The following is a 23,761-nucleotide window of genomic DNA, read 5'->3' on the forward strand; positions in this document are numbered from 1 at the left end:
CGCAGGCCCCATAGAAGTGAATGGGGTTGCGTGAAAATCGCAAGCATCCGCAAGCAAGTGCGGATGCGGTGCGATTTTCACGCACGGTTGCTAGGAGACGATCGGGATAGAGACCCGATCATTATTATTTTCCCTCATAACATGGTTATGTTCACTTGATCGCGATGCCCGTCATCTCTTTCTGTCTCCTTTACTGAACAGGACATGTGGTGAGCATTCATTACAGGTCAAGGACCTGTGGTGACGTCACTCCGGTCATCACATGATCCATCACATGGTGATGATCATGTGATGACCGGAGTGACGTCACCACAGGTCCTTGACCTGTAATGAATGCTCACCACAGGTCCTGTTCAGTAAAGGAGACAGAAGGAGATGCCGGGCATCGCGATCAAGTGGACTAAGGTGAGTTAAATTTTTTTAAAAAATTTTTTAACTCCTCCAGCACTATTTTACTATGCATTCTGTATTCATAATGCTATTATTTTCCCTTATAACTATGTTATAAGGGGAAATAATACAATCTACACAACACCTAACCCAAACCTGAACTTCTGTGAAGAAGTTCGGGTTTGGGTACCAAACATGCGCGATTTTTCTCACGCGAGTGCAAAACGCATTACAATGTTTTGCACTCACGCGGAAAAATCGCGGGTGTTCCCGTAACGCACCCGCACATTTTCCCGCAACACCCGTGTGAAAGAGGCCATAGCCTTCATGCTGCCTGAGGCAAAAATTTAAACTGCATCCCTCCCCCATGCCAAATTCTCAACCTAACCCCTTCCCTCCAGTCAAAGGTGTAGCTTGATCTGCATGCACTTTCTATAATACTGGTGTCTTAAGCACCACAAGGGACTGTGTGCCTGGTACGATTGCTACCTCTGCCCCCCCCCCCCCCCACCACACCCTATAGCTATGCCCCTGATGACTATACAATTAGGCTACATAGGGTTTGTGTATATTATCTTACTCACCAAGAGGGCTGTATTGACTGTTCTTATGTAGATGCATCGATCTGCAAAGGAGCTTTATGCATAATGGTAGAAATGTTTAAGAAAGGGTATTTGCAAAGCTGCTGCAGTTTTCATGTCCAATGCCTTATACAACAGCACACAAACTACATATATAGGGACCAAACAAAGCCATTCAGTGTCACAAGAGTGTAAGGCCTCATGCACAGGGCCACGGCCGTTGTTTTGGTCCGCATCCGAGCCGCAGTTTTGGCGGCTCGGATGCAGACCCATTCACTTCAATGGGACATCAAAAGATGCGGACAGCACTCCGTGCAAAAAAACGTAACGGTCGTGTGCATGTAGCCTAAAGCTGATGATAGCTTTCCTTTAAAAGTAATTAAAACCACCTTCCAGTTAAACCTAAAATGTATCTATACATGACAAATGCACAGTCAACATCCCTAGTCTAACATGACTTGAGAAAATCAGCTCACCCACTACTGACGGGACACATGGATGCATGCAATATTAAAAGGAAATCCAGCAGTCATTAGATGAATAAAAGGTATTATGTCCAAGTGATCCATATAATAGGTACCACACAACTAATTTGTTTCGGACCTATAGAGGCCCTTCCTCATAGATGTTTAGTGTAGTCAAAATACCTGGTGCCTTCTCTTCCCATGCTGTTCTCACTCTTCACTGGATCCCCTTCAAGATTGCTGCCACATTCTCATGTAGAGTGCTGTAAAAAAGTCAAACCCCTGCAATGTACACAATGGACACAGTGCCAAAGCTCCATAGGAAGTCTTCAACATGACTTCCCTTCAGTGCCCTCAGATGGACCAGTGCCAATAACATAGGTGATGTGTCCATCTGCGCGCACTGGAGAGGAGGTTTGGACTTTCCTTCTGTGGTCTGGAAGGAGTAAACATGGGTGGTCATCAGAGCACCATGTATAATGACTATAGATGTAGCATGTACCGGTATAGTCAAATTTTAGGTTTGGACTGGAAGTCTGCATGTAATTTGTATAGCCTTGAGTAAAAGCAAGTAAAAGGGGGCATGATTGAAATGCTAATGTTCCTATTCAAGTAAATGACAACTGCAGTACCCAATAATGACCACGGCACAGCGTATGGCGCTGTAGTGTTTTGGCTCGGTACAATGTTTATTTCCAGAATCTGTGGCTCCTACTAACAGCTGATTGATGGGAATGCTGGTTGTTGGACACCTTCTGATCTCAAATCTTATGCATAGGTTTTCAATATGTTAGCCCTGAGAACCTCAATAAGGTGCATATGATTCTCTTATCCAGGGGGAAAAACTCTGCACCAAAATGAGAGGCCCATTTTGATGTGAGCCCATGTCCTTGACCAGGGGTGTAGCTAAAGGCTCATGGGCCCTGGTGCTAGAGTTCAGCTTGGGCCCCCCTTCCCTCAGTGCTTGTTGGCAAGGGGTAGGGGAGCACATATCCTTCCTGCTGCCTGAGGCAAACAATGAAAGGGTACCCCCTCATGCCAAATTCTTGACCTAGCCCCTTCCCTCCAGCCAGAGGTGTAAATTGACCAGCATGCACTTTCTATAATGCCAGTGTCTTATGTGGCACAAGGGTGTTTGGGCCCCCTCAGGCTCCTGGGCCCGGTAGCAACTGCTACCTCTGCACCCCCTATAGCTACGCCCCTGTCCTTGACGTAGTCTATCATCTATTTCTATAAGGCATTGTTTAAACTGTTAACAATAGCTTATAACAATGGCGGGTTATAGAGCAGGAGAAGCTGAACAGATGGACATATATGGGGTCATTTATCCAAGTGGTGTAAAGTAAAACTGGCTTAGTTGTCCATAGCAACCAATCAGATTCCACTTTTTATTTTCCAAAGGAGCTGTTAAAAATGAAAGGTGGAATCTGATTGGTTGCTATGGGCAACTAAGGCCTCTTTCACACTTGCGTTGTCCAGATCCGGCGTGTACTCCACTTGCCGGAATTACACGCCGGATCCGGAAAAACGCAAGTGTACTGAAAGCATTTGAAGCCGGATCCGGATCAATGCCTTTCAATGGGCTTTAATTCCGGATTCGGCCTTGCGGCAAGTGTTCAGGATTTCTGGCCGGAGCAAAAAGCGCAGCATGCTGCGGTATTTTCTCCGGCCAAAAAACGTTCCGTTCCGGAACTGAAGACATCCTGATGCATCCTGAACGAGATTTCACTCCATTCAGAATACATTAGGATAAAACTGATCAGGATTCTTCCGGTATAGAGCCCCGACGACGGAACTCTATGCCGGAAGAAAAGAATGCAGGTGTGAAAGAGCCCTAAGACAGTTCTACTTTACTGCAGTTTGATAAATGACCCCGAAAGTTTGGTGAGAAAAGGTTCAGTGCAACTAGAGTTTTATTCATTTAAATTCCTGTTCATTCTGGGCATTGAAGTAAAGAAGCTGGCCCTATTAGTGACAACATTCCTCCATGATTGTGCATGCAGAGACAAAGGTCTATCAGCAACAGCACCTCCTCCTTGATTACAAAGCCGAGAACGAGCTGGAATTTGAATGAAAAAAAACACTTTGGCCTCCTGCACACGAACATTTTTTTTTTTCCGTTTACGTATACGGAACCATTCATTTCAATGGATCTGCCAACAACAAAAAAAGGAAGGTACTCCGTAAGCCTGCCGTTTCAGTCTTTCCGTTTTTTTTCCGTTCCGTTCAAAGATAGAACATGTCCTACTATTGTCCGCATAAAGGTCAAGGATAGTACTGTTCTTTCAGGGGCGAGCTGTTCTGTTCCGCAAAAATCGGAATGCACACGGACATCATCCATATTTTTTGCGGATCTGTTTTTTGCAGACCGCAAAATACTGAAAAAGCCATAAGGTCGTGTGCAAGAGGCCTTGAACTGTATATTTCATCTTTTCATATTTAACCATTAGCTGTAAGTGTGAAGGAATAATACTCTGCCTAAAAGACATTTTTAGAATAGCTCTGCTTTTCAAGTGTGAGTGGGTTTGAGTCGTCCCCTTCTCTAGACAGGACCCACCCACTCATGGTATCTGATTCAGTGCGTTTCTCTTCCCATTCTCTTCTGGGATTGTGGTGCAGGCTTTACTGGTAACACTACACATCACCCTCTGAAGTGGGAGTTTACTGCAGGAGCAGACCCCCATACATCTCCTCTCCATAGCACACAGGTCAGTGTTTGCTCCTGTTTTGCATTTCAGACATTTTTCTATGTTCTTTCTTTCTTATTTTTGTTTTACCTTCTAAATGTATGAATGACTTACAATAAGAAATGGTTCACTCTTCAAGGCTTAGACTGTTAGAAGATACAGCGTTAAATGTCATAGCTTCACTTCTCATGTGATGTCCACAGGCTCTTCCCCATGTTCAGGTGTTCTTGCGTGTGAGTCTTCTTTATGTGTACATATGTGTAAATTCTAGTTCTTCTTGACAGATCCACAGGTTGCTCCTTGGTCCATCTGCTAAATACTTGAAGATGTTCTTTGTATTATGATAGCAGGAATAAGGTAAGAAGATGAAACACATTTCTAAAACTGGGATAAAAGGACTCATCCTGTATGTTAGTTAAGCATCATTATAGCCAACTGTGTTTCTTAAAGAAGTTGTCTCACTTCACAACAAATGGCATTTATCATGTAGACACAGTTAACACAAAGCATATTGCTTCCTTTGCTGGTTTGATTCATTTTTACATCACATTATACACTGCTCATGCCCATGGGTTACGTCCATGCAGCCCAGATATGAGGTGGCCTGGGACAGGAGCTGCTGCACATGTCTGCTTATGTGTGCTTGCCTGGTCCCACCAGAGGCCAGGGCTTTTTCCTACAGTGTGTAAGCACAGTTACCGCTGCTGGATTGTAAGGTGGTCATGAACCCTGGAACCGAGCAGTGTATAATGTGATGAAAAAATGAATCCAGCCAGCAAAGGAGGCAATATGGACAATCACAATACATTAGTAAGCACAGCTCTAGTCCCAAACAAATACCTTTCAAGCGTCTCCGGACATGTGCAAATAGCAACAGTCGATGTGGTGCTCCAGCCTCAAGACACAAAATGATGATAAATGTAGAAAACAGATAGGGGCACTCACCACTGTTTGGAAGGAATAAAGGACTTTGTTTATCAAAGGTAAAAATCACAAGGCTCAGGGCCAGACAGCTCACACTCAGTGTATGAAAGTAACGGCGGCCGTTTTAGGCAAACATGCGGTTCTTCAGGCCACTGGCGTCAGCACGCATCTACGCGCTCTACTTATGCGTCACGCATGGTGACCATGAAGTTCACAGACATAACCCCACCTCTGCCTGTAATATATGCTGATTACATAAAAACAAAAATGCATTATAGCAAAAACCAAATTAAAGGCATACACTTTTGAACCCATAGCTCCAGTGCATAAAATCCACATTGCTTCTCTTTGCAACAGAAGGCGATGTCTATCGTCCCCCGGTGGAGGATTAGACACTAACTCAATGCCTGGCAAAGCTGAGGGATCTGACGTCCCCACCATGTTCACTTCTTATGTGGTCAATCAATCTGGGGCATCCTTTTCCTAACCTTATTGAGTTAACGGGTTCTCTAAATCTTTCATACATGCTTCTGATTGTTTTCCCAATGTAGAAGCGTCCACATTGGCATAACACTACATATACTACAAATGTTCTTCCACATGTAATGAAACTGGTCACCTTGTGTTGAATTCCTCCAAAGTTAAGAGCTTTATATTGTAAATTGTAATAGTAGAAAGAACAATTACTGCATCGAAAATTGCCCTCGTCTCCTTTCTTGTAACCAATTGCTATTCTTTTTTTCTACGTAGCCACTCCTACGTAGAAATCTGCCATCATTTTCATATTATATAATCATCTTAGAAATCCAGAGGCCTCTTGGGACCCTCCTACTCTCTTTATATGATTTTAAGGAATTGACAGTCCAAAATAGATGCACTTCTTTGTCAGCTAGTTGTGAAATTTTCATTGTAAGGGCTTTAGTGCATCCTTATGATTACATTGTGTGCAAAAAGCGTCTGCCCTCTCTCTGCCTTCATTCAAACATACTGCGTTTTTTTCTGCCGCCATGGTTGCTTAGTGGTCTCCAGGAGCGTGGTTTGCCTATATAGTAGACATTAGTAGTCGGTAAGTGGGTAGATAAGATGTAGGTGGCACAGCTCTAGTCCCAAACAAATACCTTTCAAGCGGATTTTACGCACTGGAGCTATGGGTTCATTAGGGATTAATGATAGGAACGATTTAAAGGGAACCTGTCACCGGGATTTTGTGTATAGAGCTGAGGACATGGGTTGTTAGATGGCCCCTAGCACATCCGCAATACCCAGTCCCCATAGCTCTGTGTGCTTTTATTGTGTATAAAAACCGATTTGATACATATGCAAATTAACCTGAAATGAGTCAGAGCTTGAAAATATGACTCTTCTCTGGTCACACAAGTAAGATATGACTCTTTTATGTTAATTTGCATATGTATCAAATCAATTTTTTTACACAATAAAAGCAGAGAGAGCTATGAGGACTGGGTATTGCGGATGTGCTAGCGGCCATCTAGCAACCCATGTCTTCAGCTCTATACCCAAAATCCCGGCGACAGGTTCCCTTTAAGTTTATTCCTTTGATTTGGTTTTTACTATAATGCATTTTATGTATCAGCATATATTACAGTCAGAGGTGGGGTTATGTCCGAGAACTTCATGGTGACACCGCGTCGCGCGTTGACGCATAAGTAGAGCGCGTACATGCGTGCTGACGTCAGTGGCCTGAAGAAGCGTGTGTTTGCCTGAAACGGTCGTCGCTACTTTCATACACTGTGTGCGAGCTGTCTGGCCCCGAGCCTTGTGATTTTTACTTTTGGAAGGAATAAAGGACTTCACTTATCAAACAGTGGTGAGTGCCGCCTATCTGTTTTCTACATTTATCACAGTACATTAGTAAGTTCATTCTATTAACTTTGTCTACATGATAAATGCCATTTGCTAAAGTGAGACAATCCCTCTAAGGAGAACGATTTGAGGAAAGAATACATATGACTAGAATCACATTCACGTTCTGCCTTAGATATATTGACACTGCATACTTTGTTTCTACAGATCTATTAAAAGGGTTATGCCATGATTAACATAAAAAATGAAAATCAGACATCATATCGTACATATAATAAAGCTAGAACCTTTGTCCTCACATGGAACCAGAGATCCCATTCATTACTCCAATTGCTCTTCTACAATTATTTCAGGCTGTCAGCTCTGGGGGAGGGGGAGACGTTTCCTTTCTCAGGGGGCCATTTGTTTCCTGATGAAGCCTTTTCCCTGTAACTGTCATAGCTTCTAGAATTTATAGAGTAAGTGATCAATTATTAAAACTTAACATTTAATATGATAAACATCGAAAATTGGTCCCACGATAATTGGATACAATAAATACAAAGAAGGAAGCAATGCGGAGGTTCACCACACAGGTAATAATGATACTAGCAACCAAAACACATTAAAGGAACAAGAGGTGCTCGGCGACACCAAAAGATAACCAGGTGGTCCTACCGCTCTGATGAGATGTTCCTTGGTACAACAGATGCCTAGCCGGTGTTAATGGATGTACACACCGTTGCTTCTCTTTGCAACAGAAGGCGATGTCTATCGTCCCCCGGTGGAGGATTAGACACTAACTCAATGCCTGCAAAGCTGAGGGATCTAACGTCCCCACCATGTTCACTTCCTATGTGGTCAATTAATCTGGGGCATCCTTTTCCTAACCTTATTGAGTTAACGTGTTCTCTAAATCTTTCATACATGCTTCTGATTGTTTTCCCAATGTAGAAGCGTCCACATTGGCATAACACTACATATACTACAAATGTACTTCCACATGTAATGAAACTGGTCACCTTGTGTTGAATTCCTCCAAAGTTAAGAGCTTTATCTTGTAAATTGTAATAGCAGAAAGAACAAATACTGCATCGAAAATTGCCCTCGTCTCCTTTCTTGTAACCAATTGCTATTCTTTTTTTCAGCCCATGCGCCAAGAGTTTGTTAGTAAGAGTTTGTTAGTAGTTTTCCCCCTATCATCCTACAGTTAGTCTGTCCACTCGTATCCACATCAGGATCGTGGTCACACTTTGCCTCTGTGCAGAGCACCTATCTGATATTATTGTCAGTGTACCCTGCACAGCTTACGCCCAAGCTCCCGTGTTTCCCCTGATGAGCTTTTTACTCATCCTTTCAGCGAAACATGCGTGTAGGGATCAGGCAGGCGAGGGCTTTCTAGGGCGCACAAATTCCACGGTTAGGTTCCTGCTTGTGACTGGTCACGGGGATCCGTGGTCAGGTCACTTAGGTCATTGTAGGTCCCTAGGGTATTACTAGGGCCAGCTAACCTAGCATCCTTAACCCTGCGTTTTACAACTGCCCCTAGCAACGGTGTGTACATCCATTAACACCGGCTAGGCATCTGTTGTACCAAGGAGCATCTCATCAGAGCGGTAGGACCACCTGGTTATCTTTTGGTGTCGCCGAGCACCTCTTGTTCCTTTAATGTGTTTTGGTTGCTAGTACCATTATTACCTGCGTGGTGAACCTCCGCATTGCTTCCTTCTTTGTATTTATTGTATCCAATTATCGTGGGACCAATTTTATATGTTTATCATATTAAATGTTAAGTTTTAATAATTGATCACTTACTCTATAAATTCTGTTTGACTCAGGTGGTCTCTAATAATTATCCAGACTGTTATATACTCTTTGTCATAGCTTCTAACAGAAGATATGGCTGGTTGCAAATAAAGATTTAAACTGAGTATGTGTGACCACCTTAGTGAGGTGGGTAACATAGTAAGTAACATAGTAACATAGTATATAAGGCCAAAAAAAGACATTTGTCCATCCAGTTCGGCCTGTTATCCTGCAAGTTGATCCAGAGGAAGGCAAAAAAAGTCCTGTGAGGTAGAAGCCAATTTTCCCCACTTAAGGGGAAAATATTTCATGCCAGACTCCAATCAGGCAATCAGAATAACCCTAGATCAACGACCCCTCTCTAGTAGCTATAGCCTGTAATATTATTACACTCCAGAAATACATCCAGGCCCGTCTTGAACTCTTTTAGTGAATTCACCATCACCACCTCCTCAGGCAGAGAGTTCCATAGTCTCACTGCTCTTACTGTAAAGAATCCTCTTCTATGTTTGTGTACAAACTGTAGGAATTTTCTCTGGTAGGCAGGGTAAGTGGACGCAATACAGAGGCAAAGCCACAGTTGAAAAGCAAAAGTCAGTGTTTATTCACACAAAAAGGCAGAAAAGAAACACAATACTTGGCAGGAATCCTTGTGTTAATTCACATAGCAAAAGTCCACAGAACTCAAAAACACATCACCTGGTAGTCCACAGCAGGCTTTAGGACGCCTGGCTTCCAGCTTGCAGCTCTCAGCCTTGCAGTATGGCAGCACTCCTCAACTCCCAAAACACAGAGCTCCACTATCACCTGGAGGTTCATTCCACACCCAGCTGAGCTGTTGGCTGGGCTTTTAAACCCCAGCCCAAAACCTGGCCTGGATGTGGGGAACAGCCACCCACCCTGCTCTTTGGCTGCTTCCAATAAGAACTGGCCCGAATTGGCTTTACAGCCACACTAAGTAAAACAGTGTCAGCGAGCACTAGCTGCCACTGACACACAAAATTACCGGTTCTTATCTCACCGAGGCCAGGAACCTCCGTGACACGTACCTTCCATCAATGATGGACCCCTGCGCCTTCCTACAAAACCTTCTTTCATCCAGACGCAGAGGATGTCCCCTTGTCACAGTCCTGAGGATAAATAGATGATCTCTGTATTGACCCTTGATATATTTATACATAGTTATTAGATCTCCCCTCAGTTGTCTTTTTTCTAAAGTGAATAACCCTAATTTTGATAATCTTTCGGGGTACTGTATCCCCCCTCCCATTCCAGTTATTACTTTAGTTGCCCTCCTCTGAACCCTCTCCAGCTCTGCTATGTCTGCCTTGTTCACAGGAGCCCAGAACTGTTCACAGTACTCTATGTGTAGTCTGACTAGTGATTTGTAAAGTGGCAGGACTATGTTCTTATCAGGGGCATCTATGCCCCTTTTAGTTTGCTGTTCAATAAATTCCTAGGCCCTTTTTCATGTCAGTGTTACCCAGTGTTTTACCATTTAGTATGTACGGGTGACTTGCATTATTCCTTTCCATGTGCATAACCTTACATTTGTCAGTGTTAAAGCTCATCTGCCACTTCTCTGTCCAAGCCTCCAATCTATCCAGATCCCTCTGTAGCTGTATACTGTCCTCTTCCCTGTCAAATACTTTACACAGTTTACTGTAATCTGAAACTTATATTTTACTGTGCAAGCCTTCTACAAGATTATTAATAAAATATATTGAAGAGAATAGGGCCCAGTACTGACCCCTGAGGTACTCCACTAGTGACAGTGACCCAATCTCAGTGTGTACCACTAATAACCACCCTCTGTTTTCTATCCCTCAGCCAGTTACTTACCCACATACAGACGTTTTCTCCCAGTCCGAGCATTCTCATTTTATATACTAACCTTTTATGCGGTACAGTGTCAAATGCTTTGGAGAAGTCCAGATATACGACATCCATTGATTCGCCGCTGTCAAGTCTAGATAAGAACAAACAGCAGGTGGCCCTATACAGATACATTTTACTTAATAACTCAGTAGCTACACAACATTTTTAATTACATACAATTACAAAAGTATTCAGATCCAGGTGCTGGTTTGAAAACTGTAGAATATCTTTCGAGGTAACAACCCCTTTAACTATATCCTTTAAACAGTTGGTTTATATTTTATAGGGAAGTGATTATTATTATTATTTTTTGGACAGATTCAAATATATTTATATGTTAATAATTTTATATGTTAGCAACTATCTGTCAACTGTCATTGACTTCCAGCCATAGAACCACACACTTTGGTATATCTATGTATATCACTAGTTACTGACATGCATCTGTCACACATACAGTATATATGTACTGTCAAAAATGATGACCTACATGTAACGTAAACTTGAGTGTAGCATATATCATATGTTACATGTAGTATTCATCAATATCCATCTGTCTATCCTTTCATGATACAGTTGCAAGAAAAAGTATGTGAACCCTTTGGAATGATATGGATTTCTGCACAAATTGGTCATAAAATGTGATCTGATCTTCATCTAAGTCACAACAATAGACAATCACAGTCTGCTTAAACTAATAACACACAAATAATTAAATGTTACCATGTTTCTATTGAACACACCATGTAAACATTCACAGTGCAGGTGGAAAAAGTATGTGAACCCTTAGAATTAATAACTGGTTGAACCTCCTTTAGCAGCAATTACTTCAACCAAACGTTTCCTGTAGTTGCAGATCAGACGTGCACAACGGTCAGGAGTAATTCTTGACCATTCCTCTTTACAGAACTGTTTTAGTTCAGCAATATTCTTGGGATGTCTGGTGTGAATCACTTTCTTGAGGTCATGCCACAGCATCTCAATGGGGTTGAGGTCAGGACTCTGACTGGGCCACTCCAGAAGGCGTATTTTCTGCTGTTTAAGCCATTCTGTTGTTGATTTACTTCTATGCTTTGGGTCGTTGTCCTGTTGCAACACCCATCTTCTGTTGAGCTTTAGCTGGTGGACAGATAGACCTAACTTCTCCTGCAAAATGTCTTGATAAACTTGGGAATTCATTTTTCCTTCGATGATAGCAATCCGTCCAGGCCCTGACGTAGCAAGGCAGCCCAAAACCATGATGCCCCCACCACCATACTTCACAGTTGGGATGAGGTTTTGATGTTGGTGTGCTGTGCCTTTTTTTCTCCACACATAGTGCTGTGTGTTTCTTCCAAACAACGCAACTTTGGTTTCATCTGTCCACAGAATATTTTGCCAGTACTGCTGTGGAACATCCAGGTGCTCTTGTGTAAACTGTAAACGTGCAGCAATGTTTTTTTTGGACAGAAGTGGTTTCCTCTGTGGTATCCTCCCATGAAATCCATTCTTGCTTAGTGTTTTACGTATCGTAGATTCGTTAACAGGGATGTTAGCATATGCCAGAGACTTTTGTAAGTCTTTAGCTGACACTCTAGGATTCTTCTTCACCTCATTGAGAAGTCTGTGCTGTGCTCTTGCAGTCATCTTTACAGGACGGCCACTCCTAGGGAGAGTAGCAGCAGTGCTGAACTTTCTCCATTTATAGACAATTTGTCTTACAGTGGACTGATGAACAGCAAGGCTTTTGGAGATACTTTTATAACCCTTTCCAGCTTTATGCAAGTCAACAATTTTTAATCGTAGGTCTTCTGAGAGCTCTTTTGTGCGAGGCATCATTCACATCAAGCAATGCTTCTTGTGAAAAGCAAACCCAGAACTGGTGTGTGTTTTTTATAGGGCAGTATATATATAAGTGAGGGAAAAAAATAAGAGTGAGGAGGATGGAGGAGAAGGTTTCAAAAGCGCCAAGGAGACTACTTGGTAGTGAAAAAAGAAGGAGAAGGCGAATGACCGTTCCCGAGGCAGCACCCTTGAATAAACAGTGCATGCCCGTGCACTGCAAGTGGATGTAGGTTTGAGAAAAATAAAATAAAAATGTGTGTGCTGAGTGTTCCCCTACGTGGCTCAGATGGTGGTTGAGGGGGGGATTAGCACAGGGGCACCAGGGGAGCAGTAAAATTGTGAAGATCTTAGGTGAGGTTTTTATATGTTTATATTTGATACGATAGAGTCTAAAGAAATAAAGAAAAAAGAAAAAAGGAAAAAAAATATATATATTAATTTTTGTCAATAAAAATGAGTCTGTGGTGGTGGGTATTTAAAATCAAGAAGATAATGTTATTGAGGCAGTATATTAGTGCAATACTGGAAAATGTGTAATGAATATATACATATATATAAGGCGGAAAAGGGGGACTTACTTCACCAGGGAGGGAGGTATAGGATAAGCATATGACACCTATACCTTCCCCTCCCCCGCCGAGATCGCTAGGTAGGATGGTATGATATCGCCTCCACGTCCCAGAAGAATGACACCAAGGTTCCAAGTGGAGAGTTCTTTAATGGTTAATAGCTCAACGCGTTTCGGGGTATATCCCCCTTTCTCAAGAGCAAATAAAATACAATACAGAAGTGTCCATGACAACATGTATATATGTGTCAAATGGTGGCAAAATTTGGCGCGGACCGGAAGTGGGCATTAGTCTAGGGCAGGCATCCTCAACCTGCGGCCCTCCAGCTGTTGTAAAACTACAACTCCCACAATGCCCTGCTGTAGGCTGATACCTGTAGGCTGTTTGGGCATGCTGGGAGTTGTAGTTTTGCAACAGCTGGAGGGCCGCAGTTTGAGGATGCCTGGTCTAGGGGTTCACATACTTTTTCCACCTGCACTGTGAATGTTTACATGGTGTGTTCAATAAAAACATGGTAACATTTAATTCTTTGTGTGTTATTAGTTTAAGCAGACTGGGATTGTCTATTGTTGTGACTTAGATGAAGATCAGATCACATTTTATGACCAATTTGTGCAGAAATCCATATGATTCCAAAGGGTTCACATACTTTTTCTTGCAACTGTATGTAGTTCACATCCAGCAACTCAGTCAGCTATAAAACAATGATCTTTGTTCCTCGCACATTTCTATGGTTAATAGCAAAGTGTTGGCTCAGAACACATTAACTCCCTTATCTTGTGGATGTGCTGGGAATAGAGATGATTTGCTTTACAGCCCACCAAGTCTCTGGATAAGAACTGTACGTCATGTCAAACTAAAGTCATTGCCGTGGGCTTCTGAGCAGTGAGCCTTTAAACAAATACTAAGACCACATACGAAGAAAGCAAGAAATTGCATTAGTTGAAAATATCACTTCCTACAAATTCTACCCTATGTACAATACAGATTTATCACTATCAGTATGTCTTTGTAGTGTGGGAGGAAACCCATGCAAACACGGGGAGAACATACAAACTCCATGTAGATGTCCTTCCAGCCTTGGCAGTATTATTTTTATATTATAATACCAATTATTATTACCACAGTGCATAGGATGTACACATTACCCTGTTGGTACATCTCGCGCCTGCTTCAAAGCCACATGACTTTTGCATGCCATGTGACCCTGTGACATCAGAAGGTCATTTTGGCGCATGGGTTTTGAGGGACCTTTACACTACCTGAACATCCAGCAGATCATTGCTAGCAAGCATTCATAGGAATGCTCATTAGCAGTGATCTGCCAGTGTAAAGTTTCTGCTGATTACCCGATGAACAAGCGAAACTCAATATGTGTGTCACTAAAATCACCATCATTAGGGTTCGGTAGTATTATTTTTATACTATATTATTAAACAGTCGTTCATCAGGTGGTAGGATCTTTCATGCGGTCACCTAAATTATTGTTTGCCCACAACAGATTGTACTGTTTAAATAGCCTCTACTGCTGGCAAACAATGGTTCTGTATGGGGATGAGCAGTGGCATTAGCGATCTCTTCTTCCTGACAATCATCTGCTCAATTGCCTTTAGACACTACCATATTATCCAAATGTAAGAATGTTTACAGTACAGACATTTACAGTGTTATACATTTATATCAGAGCACACTATATCCACAGTGTGCTTCTCACTGTACCACCACAGCTCACCTGCTATGCATCCTTCCCAAGGTGTATCATTCACCCAGAGTGGTCATATGTCCTTGCAAACTTCCTGCAACATTTCCCATCTTTAGACAACTATGTCCAGGACTTGTGCACCCAGGGAATTTCACCTAATTTAGTGCAATATCTACTCCAGCTAGTGTTTCACAGGCATTTAAGACATCATATTTGTAACACATTATATACAGGTGAAACTCGAAAAATTAGAATATTGTGCAAAGTTCATTTATTTCAGTGATGCAACTTAAAAGGTGAAACTAACATATGAGATAGACTCGTTACATGCAAAGCGAGATATTTCAAGCCTTTATTTGTTATAATTTGGATGATTATAACTTATAGCTTATGAAACCCCAAAGTCACAATTTTGAGGTACCCTTTGCTCAGGGAATATGGATTAATTAGCTGACTAGAGTGTGACACTTTGAGCCTAGAATATTGAACCTTTTCACAAAATTTTAATTTTAAGCTGCATTAATTCCATTTCTTTTCATTTGCATTAGGCCTCATGCACACGACCGTTGTGTGCATCCGTGGCAGTTGTGCCATTTTTCGTTTTTTTTCACGGACTCATTGACTTTCAATTGGTCCGTGGAAAAATCGGAAAATGCACAGTTTTTCAGCCGCATCCGTGATCCGTGTTTCCTGTCCGTCAAAAACCTGTCCTATTTTTTTGACGGACAACGGTTCACGGACCCATTCATGTCAATGGGTCCGTGAAAGAACACGGATGCACACAAGATTGGCATCCGCGTCCGTGATCCGTGGCCGTAGGTTACTTTCATACAGACGGATCCGAAGATCTGTCTGCATAAAAGCTTTTTCAGAGATGAGTTTTCACTTCGTGAAAACTCATATCCGACAGTATATTCTAACACAGAGGCGTTAACACAGCAGACGCTTCTAAGGGGGGCTATGATACCCACAATTAACCCATTCAGGTGCGGCACCTGAAGGGTTAATTGTGCTGATCACAGCCCCCTGTAAAAGATCGGGTGCTCCAAGGCAGCAGGGGGCAGTCATGTACACAGTTCATAGTATATTCTAACTAGAAGCGTCCCCATCACTATGGGAACGCCTCTGTGTTAGAATATACTGTCGGATCTGAGTTTCACGATGTAACTCAAATCCGATGGTATATTCTAACAGAGGCGTTCCCATGGTGATGGGGACGCTTCAAGTTAAAATATACCATCGGATTGGAGAAAACTCTGATCCTATGGTATATTAACTCCTGACTTTACATTGAAAGTCAATGGGGGACGGATCCGTTTGAAATTACACCATATTGTGTCAACGTCAAACGGATCCGTCCCCATTGACTTGCATTGTAATTCAGGACGGATCCGTTTGGCTCCGCACGGCCAGGCGGACACCAAAACGACTTTTTTTTCATGTCCGTGGATCCTCCAAAAATCAAGGAAGACCCACGGACGAAAAAACGGTCACGGATCACGGAAAAGCGGAACCCGTTTTTGCGGACCGCAAAAAAAAAAACGGTCGTGTGCATGAGGCCTTACTGATATAAATGGACTTTTGCACGATATTCACATTTTTCGTGTTTCACCTGTATTACTTAGGGTACTTTCACACTAGCAAAAATGCTTTTGTTACTGATAATATAGCCATCTGCATCCGTTATGAACAGATCCGGTTGTATTAGGGACGGATCCACTTTCTATTGTGGCAGAGAAAACGTATCCTTAGTGATGGACAAACATCGGCCGGGACGTTTCGCAAACGTGCGTTCACGATCAAATGTTTGCGAACCGCGCGTTTGCGGCGGGCCCCATTCACTTTAATGGCAGGCGAACCCGAAAAACCTTCAGGTCATATTTGCAGCCACCAAATACTTACTAGAAGTGCACAAATAGTCCCACAGCATGGACAGTAACATACCAAAGGGGGATCAATGGCACAAATTCCCACAAAAAATATGTATTTTAATCAAGGGCCATTTTTATGCGTCTTAAAGGGAAACTCTCCAAAATGTGCCCTGCTGGAGCCTAGAAAATTTTTATTTTAGGCCACAGGAGTACAGGCCCCAAAAATTAGGCATTCACCTGACAGAAAAGAACAAGTGATTATGTGGCTGGAGGTATATTAGACGGTCAGTGGATAACAATTTTACTGTAGGCCAGTACAGGCGCCAAAAATGAGGCATTCACCTGACAGAAAAGAACAAATGATTATGTGGCTAGAGGTACATTAGGTGATCATTGAATCAAAATTTCACTGCAGGCCAGTGGAGTACAGGCCCCCACAAAACTGTAGGCTAGTACAGGCCCCAAAAATTAGACATTCATCTGACAGAAAAGAACTTGTGATGATGTGCCTGGAGGTACAATAAGAGGTCACTGGATGAAACTTTTACTGTAAGCCACTGTAGTAGAGGCCCCCAAAATTAGGCATTCACCTGACAGAAAAGGCCTTTTATGCCACTGTATATACATAAGACAGGAACCATTATTTGTTATGTGTGGTGGTGGATATGTGTGGGCTGGCATGAGGAAATTAAATTACACGTGGTCGTCACAGGTGTTGAATTCCTCTGAGATCCATGCCTCATTCATTTTTAGAAATGTGAGGTAGTCCACACTGTCGTAAGCTAGGCGAGTGCGCTTATCGGTCACGATCTCCCCTGCTGCGCTGAACATCATTTCAGACAGGACACTCGACAAGGGGCAAGCCAAGAGTTCCATGGTGAATTGTGCCAGCTCTGGCCACAGGTCAAGCTTGCACACCCAGTAGTCCAGGGGTTCCTCGCTTCTCAGAGCAACCGCATCGGCCGTTAACCTGATGTAGTTGGACACCTGTCGGTCTAGGCATTCTCTGAGGCTGGATCTGGAGGGCGGCTATCGAAGGGTTGGCTGCAAGAATGATCTCATATCTGAAGTGATCAGCACATCTTCAAACCGCCCTCTTCTTGCAGGTGCGGTAGGATTGGTACCCGCACCGGTTTCGCTTTGGGTGGAAAGTCCTCTGCCAGCGCCCACAACAGCAGAATGCAGCATCTCTCGCAGCAAGGCCTGGAAATGTCGCATTCTGCCAACCCTCTGTGATGCTGGTAACATGTCTGCCATTTTGTGTTTGTACCGGGGGTCTTAGTACGTTGCCACCCAGTACTGGTCTTTGCCCTTTATGCTTTTTACACGGGGGTCCCTCTTCAAATAATGGAGCATGAAAGACCCATTTGCACTAAATTGGAAGCGGTAGAGCACCCTGGCTCCTGCTCATCGCCCAGGAGAATGTCGTCCTCAGTCTCCTCCCCCCAGCCACGGACAACACCAGGGATCCCCGAAAAGTTTATAGTCCCCCTCAAAGCCTGCTCTTCTACTTCTACTACTCCTCCTACCCCCAGCCACCATCCATCCTCCTCTGACTCCTATTTACACTCCTGCTGACTTGTCTCAGATGGAGTAGCCTCCCCCTTAGAATTCATTCAGCATTGCGACTTCCTCATCTTCCACCTCCTGCTCCTTGACGGCTTGATCAATGACTCGATGCAATGCACGCTCCAGAAAGAAGGCGTAAGGTACGATGTCACTGATGGCGCCCTGGCTGCGACTGACCAGTTTGGTGATCTCATCAAATAGCCGCAGAAGTCTGGATGCGTCGCGCATGCATACCCACTGGCGCTGTGAAAAGAAACCAAGCTCTCAAGAACCTGTCCTGCTGCAGAGTTTGTACAGGTAGTCATTAACGGCACGTTGCTGCTGGAGCAGCCTATCAAGCATATACAAGGTGGAGTTCCAGCGCGTCGGGCTGTCACAAATCAGACGTCTGACAGGCAGGTGGTGTCGCCACTGAACGTCAGCAAGGCGAGCCATGGCCGTGTGAAATCTTCTAAAATGTCAAGAGATTTTCATGGCATGCCGCAAAATGTCCTGAACTCCAGGGTATTTGGCAACGAATCGCTGCATGACTAAGTTCAGGACGTGTGCCATGCACGGCATGTTTGTCATTTTGCCCTGTTTCAGCACGTTCAGCAGATTGGCACCTTTGTCGCACACCACTTTACCAACTGTCAAATTGAGCAGGGTTAGCCACTGATCGACCTGTGACCGCAGAGCTGAAAGCAGTGCAGAACCGGCTTGGCTTCCAGGCACAACAGCTGCAGCACAGCATGGCAATGTCTCATCTGGCACGTCAAATAGGTTCTGGGGAGCTTGAGGGGTGCAGCAGAAGAGGCGGTAGCAGTGGAAAAGGAGGAGTCAGCCAAGGAGGAGATGGAGGATGGAGTAGGAGGAGGAGAAGAAGAGCCAGGCCTGTATGCAATCCATGGCGGTAACACCAAATCCACACGGGTGCCACAGGTTACATGCTTGACAGCCGTCAGAAGGTTCACCCAGTGGGCAGTAAAAGTTATGTGCCTTCCCTACCAGTGTTTGCTAGACCACATGTCTGTGGTCAGATGTATCTTGGCACCGACACTGTGTGCCAGAGATATATTCACTTGCCGCTGAACGTGACCATATAGCTCTGGGATGTCCTTCTGGGAGAAATATTTCCTTCCGGGGATTTTCTATTGCGGTGTGCCAATGGCCACAAATTTTCTAAAAGCCTCCAAGTCCAGCAGTTTATATGGCAGTAGTTGGCTGGCTAGCAGTTCTGACAAGCCAGCGGTCAGCCGTTGGGCAAGAGGGTTATCCGTCGTCATCAACATTTTACGCTTGAACATTTGGGCCATGGAAGCCTGCCTTTTGCCAGATGAACACGACGACGACATGGGGGAAGGTGGAGTAAAGGACAAATGGGAGGAGAGGGGATAAGGAATGTCGGGGGGTAATAATTCAATTAAGAATTATTAATTATGGTCATAAAAATAATTAACCATAAAAAAAATAAAATTTGTCATAAATTCTTAAAATCATGACCTGGTGAATTGTAGACAACCTAATTGATACAATTCACATCTGAGTCCGACTATTTCCTCAGATAAATAAGTTCTTTTTGACGTGAGATGACGTTAATGATAAAATGTAGTTCTGCATTATAAAATAATACACAGGTATTATAAAAAAATATGCAGATTTATTGGTTACAAGGTTCTAAACATATATAAGTAAATAAATACAATGATACATGCAAATGAATATAAACTGCTCAAAAAAATAAAGGGAACACAAAAATAACACATCCTAGATCTGAGTTAATTAAATATTCTTCTGAAATACTTTGTTCTTTACATAGTTGAATGTGCTGACAACAAAATCACACAAAAATAAAAAAATGGAAATCAAATTTTTCAACCCATGGAGGTCTGGATTTGGAGTCACACTCAAAATTAAAGTGGAAAAACACACTACAGGCTGATCCAATTTTGATGTAATGTCCTTAAAACAAGTCAAAATGATGCTCAGTAGTGTGTGTGGCCTCCACGTGCCTGTATGACCTCCCTACAACGCCTGTGCATGCTCCTGATGAGGTGGTGGACGGTCTCCTGAAGGATCTCCTCCCAGACCTGGACTAAAGCATCTGCCAACTCCTGGACAGTCTGTGGTGCAACGTGACATTGGTGGATAGAGCGAGACATGATGTCCCAGATTTGCTCAATTGGATTCAGGTCTGGGGAACGGGCGGGCCAGTCCATAGGATCAATGCCTTCGTCTTGCAGGAACTGCTGACACACTCCAGCCACATGAGGTCTAGCATTGTCTTGCATTAGGAGGAACCCAGGGCCAACCACACTAGCATATGGTCTCACAAGGGGTCTGAGGATCTCATCTCGGTACCTAATGGCAGTCAGGCTACCTCTGGCGAGCACATGGAGGGCTGTGCGGCCCTCCAAAGAAATGCCACCGCACACCAGTACTGACCCAATGCCAAACCGGTCATGCTGGAGGATGTTGCAGGCAGCAGAACGTTCTCCACGGCGTCTCAAGACTCTGTCACGTCTGTCACATGTGCTCAGTGTGAACCTGCTTTCATCTGTGAAGAGCACAGGGCGCCAGTGGTGAATTTGCCAATCTTGGTGTTCTCTGGCAAATGCCAAACGTCCTGCACGATGTTGGGCTGTAAGCACAACCCCCACCTGTGGACGTCGGGCCCTCATATCACCCTCATGGAGTCTGTTTCTGACCGTTTGAGCAGACACATGCACATTTGTGGCCTGCTGGAGGTCATTTTGCAGGGCTCTGGCAGTGCTCCTCCTGTTCCTCCTTGCACAAAGGCGGAGGTAGCGGTCCTGCTGCTGGGTTGTTGCCCTCTTACAGCCTCCTCCACATCTCCTGATGTACTGGCCTGTCTCCTGGTAGCGCCTCCATGCTCTGGACACTACGCTGACAGACACAGCAAACCTTCTTGCCACAACTCGCATTGATGTGCCATCCCGGATAAGCTGCACTACCTGAGCCACTTGTGTAGGTTGTAGACTCCGTCTCATGCTACCACTAGAGTGAAAGCACCGCCAGCATTCAAAAGTGACCAAAACATCAGCCAGGAAGCATAGGAACTGAGAAGTGGTCTGGGGTCACCACCTGCAGAACCACTCATTTATTGCGGGTGTCTTGCTAATTGCCTATAATTTCCACCTGTTGTCTATTCCATTTGCAAAACAGCATGTGAAATTGATTGTCACTCAGTGTTGCTTCCTAAGTGGACAGTTTGATTTCACAGAAGTGTGATTGACTTGGAGTTACATTGTGTTGTTTAAGTGTTCCCTTAATTTTTGAGCAGTGTATATAGCGTTAATATAAAGCATTACAAGCTTAACAATACATGTGAGTGGAAATAACTTGTCACATTATAACCAAGCTATTATTAGGTTAGGATATCAAAGTAGGAACATAAGTTATATACATTACTTCTGTTCAGAGAAAACCTCATGATATCAGGATGGGCATGTCTAATCCTAGACATCAGTATAGAATGCTAAATATATTCCACCCCCCTCTAACCAACTACATATCACATGACTTCAAGATGGGCAAATCGAACCAAAGGATATAACTTAGAAGAGATAACTGTATCCTTCCGCCCCATCCTGGACTATTTTCACATATATGACTTTGGTAAGACTATTAAGACAAATAACAGGGATCTAGGATCTTGCTAGACCATATCTTAAATGGGAAGGACTTGAAACAAGTCTTTCCTGTGGGAATCCATCACTTAGCTTGGCGAAGAATGTTCTATCAATATATATATATATATATATATATATATATATATATATATATATATATATATATATATATATTGTGGGGGGGTTAGCTCTTCTCCGGGGGTGATTCACACAAATATCGTCGCCAGACACCAAGTTTCTGGTCCAAACATCACTTTATTTGGCTCCTCAGCAATCCAAACATAAATGGTACAAAATAAACACCTGCCCGGCTGGGCTCTAACTAAACTTATAATATCCTGACTCACCTAAAGTCACAGTTCACACCCTGTGAACACGTGCGGCTTTGTCAGCCAATGTCCCACAGCCTCCTGGCTGTACAGAGCACAGTACGCCCACTGTCCACAGTTCAGTATTTCTTGTGGGGGATTGGGGCTCTGTAGTCTGCCTGACTATGGCCCTGCGACCCTCCCAGGCGTCGCTGCGTCCCCCAACTCCAGGCTATCTCCCAGCCTTGTGGTCCCTCAGCCTTGCCCAGCTGAGACCACACAGACAGAGCCTCCAGGCCTCTGTCCACAGGTAACACACTACCCCCTTTCTGACACTCTGGGAGGTGCCTTATGCCAGGCTGATTACCTCCAGCTTGTCTCACCTGAGGTGGAACAGGGGTGTGGACCACACTATCCACCCCTTCCATGCCTCTAACCTGAGTGAGACCTGTCACTGTCTCACATATCCCCCCTTTTGTTCAAGCCCGTGAGGGTGAACACCTGCATAACCACGGGAGGCTGGTGAGAGGATATCGACCTGGCCTGGACGTGGGGAACAGCCACCCACCCTGCTCTTTGGCTGCTTCCAATAAGAACCGGCCCAGATTGGCTTTACAGCCACACTAAGTAACCCAGTGTCAGCGAGCACTAGCTGCCGCTGACACAGAAAATTACCGGTTCTTATTTCACCGAGGCCAGGAACCTCGGTGACACGTACCTTCCCTTTGTTCTGCCAGACCCACGCCAGCAGAGCTTGGTTTATCACCAAAACCAACATCTTGCCTAACCGAAACTGCCTAAAGGCCTCATGTGCCCATCTCATGGCCAGATATTCTTTTCCTACTCTTTCCCGAGTGATAATGATGCGCGGTCGTATATTTTGATCTCTCTCTCTTTTTAGATCCTCTGGCTCCTGTACATGCACCTCACGTCCTTTCTTGGACTGCTGCAGCTCTTGCCTGAACTGTTCCGAGTCATGGTCATATCCCGACACTTTCTCCTTTGCTTTGCAGGGCTCCTTCTGCAGAGCATGCTTGCCCCTACTCGCTTCTTTTACGTGCATCTGGGTCACTTCTTCCTTCTTTCCAACAGTAGTTACGCTAGCTACTATGACAGTTTTAGAGACCTCTGCTTCTTTAGCGGCTTTTCCCACTTCGGCCGCGGCTCCCTTTGGCTTAACTTTGGTCTCTGTAGAACCTGGGGACTTCATGTCAACCAACATATCGGCCTTAACTTTTTCAGTCTTTGTCTTCTTGAAGTCTCCAGTCTCTTTGACTGCCTTCTCATCCTTCTCGGACATGGCACCATACACTTGCCCTGTTAACCCCTCCCCCTCATCGAGGCAGGAGGCACCAGGGTCTTCAGCAGACTCCTCGTCTTCTGTCATTTTCTCCAGAAGCTCACCCAGGACCCTGTTCTCATTTTGTGGAGGATTCAGGAGATACAGCCCATTGTAATAGCCCGGATCCGTAAACTGATCGTTCACCTCCTCGTACTTCTTCCCCAGCAGGCTGCTGGCTATTTGGAAGGCCTTGTATGCAGAGGGGACGTCTTCCAGGCCTAGGCTACACGCTACCACAGGTCTGTGGTCTTCGGCATCCACATCAGCCCCATCATCTGGTTTAGCAGAAGCATCTTCCATCTTCTCTGCCACAGCCAGCACCACAGTGCCACCCTCTCCAGTCCCATTTTTAACAGGCTCTGGCTTCTTGACATCTTCCAGAGAACTCTCCTCTTCAGGTTTCTCACCTTC

General features: G+C 44.1%; 1 protein-coding gene across 4 annotated transcripts in view; it reads left to right on the plus strand.

Annotated features, from left to right (window-relative positions):
• Window positions 1–4,023: 4,023 nt before the first annotated feature.
• The window catches only part of LOC121002730 (collagen alpha-6(VI) chain-like), a 252,655-nt gene continuing 232,917 nt past the window's right edge, over window positions 4,024–23,761 (plus strand). For 3 of the 4 annotated variants that reach the window (XM_040434223.1, XM_040434225.1, XM_040434226.1), the window contains exon 1: window positions 4,403–4,479. Coding sequence is in view for 1 of the 4 variants with exons in the window: in XM_040434224.1 (XP_040290158.1) it covers window positions 4,463–4,479 (17 nt within the window). In the remaining 3 variants the exon portion in view is untranslated. Of the gene's footprint in view, window positions 4,144–4,402; window positions 4,480–23,761 lie in introns of those variants that run through there. The other variant, XM_040434224.1, reaches the window with a different exon arrangement.

This window comes from Bufo bufo, chromosome 5, assembly GCF_905171765.1.
Source record: "Bufo bufo chromosome 5, aBufBuf1.1, whole genome shotgun sequence".
Lineage (NCBI taxonomy): Eukaryota > Metazoa > Chordata > Amphibia > Anura > Bufonidae > Bufo > Bufo bufo.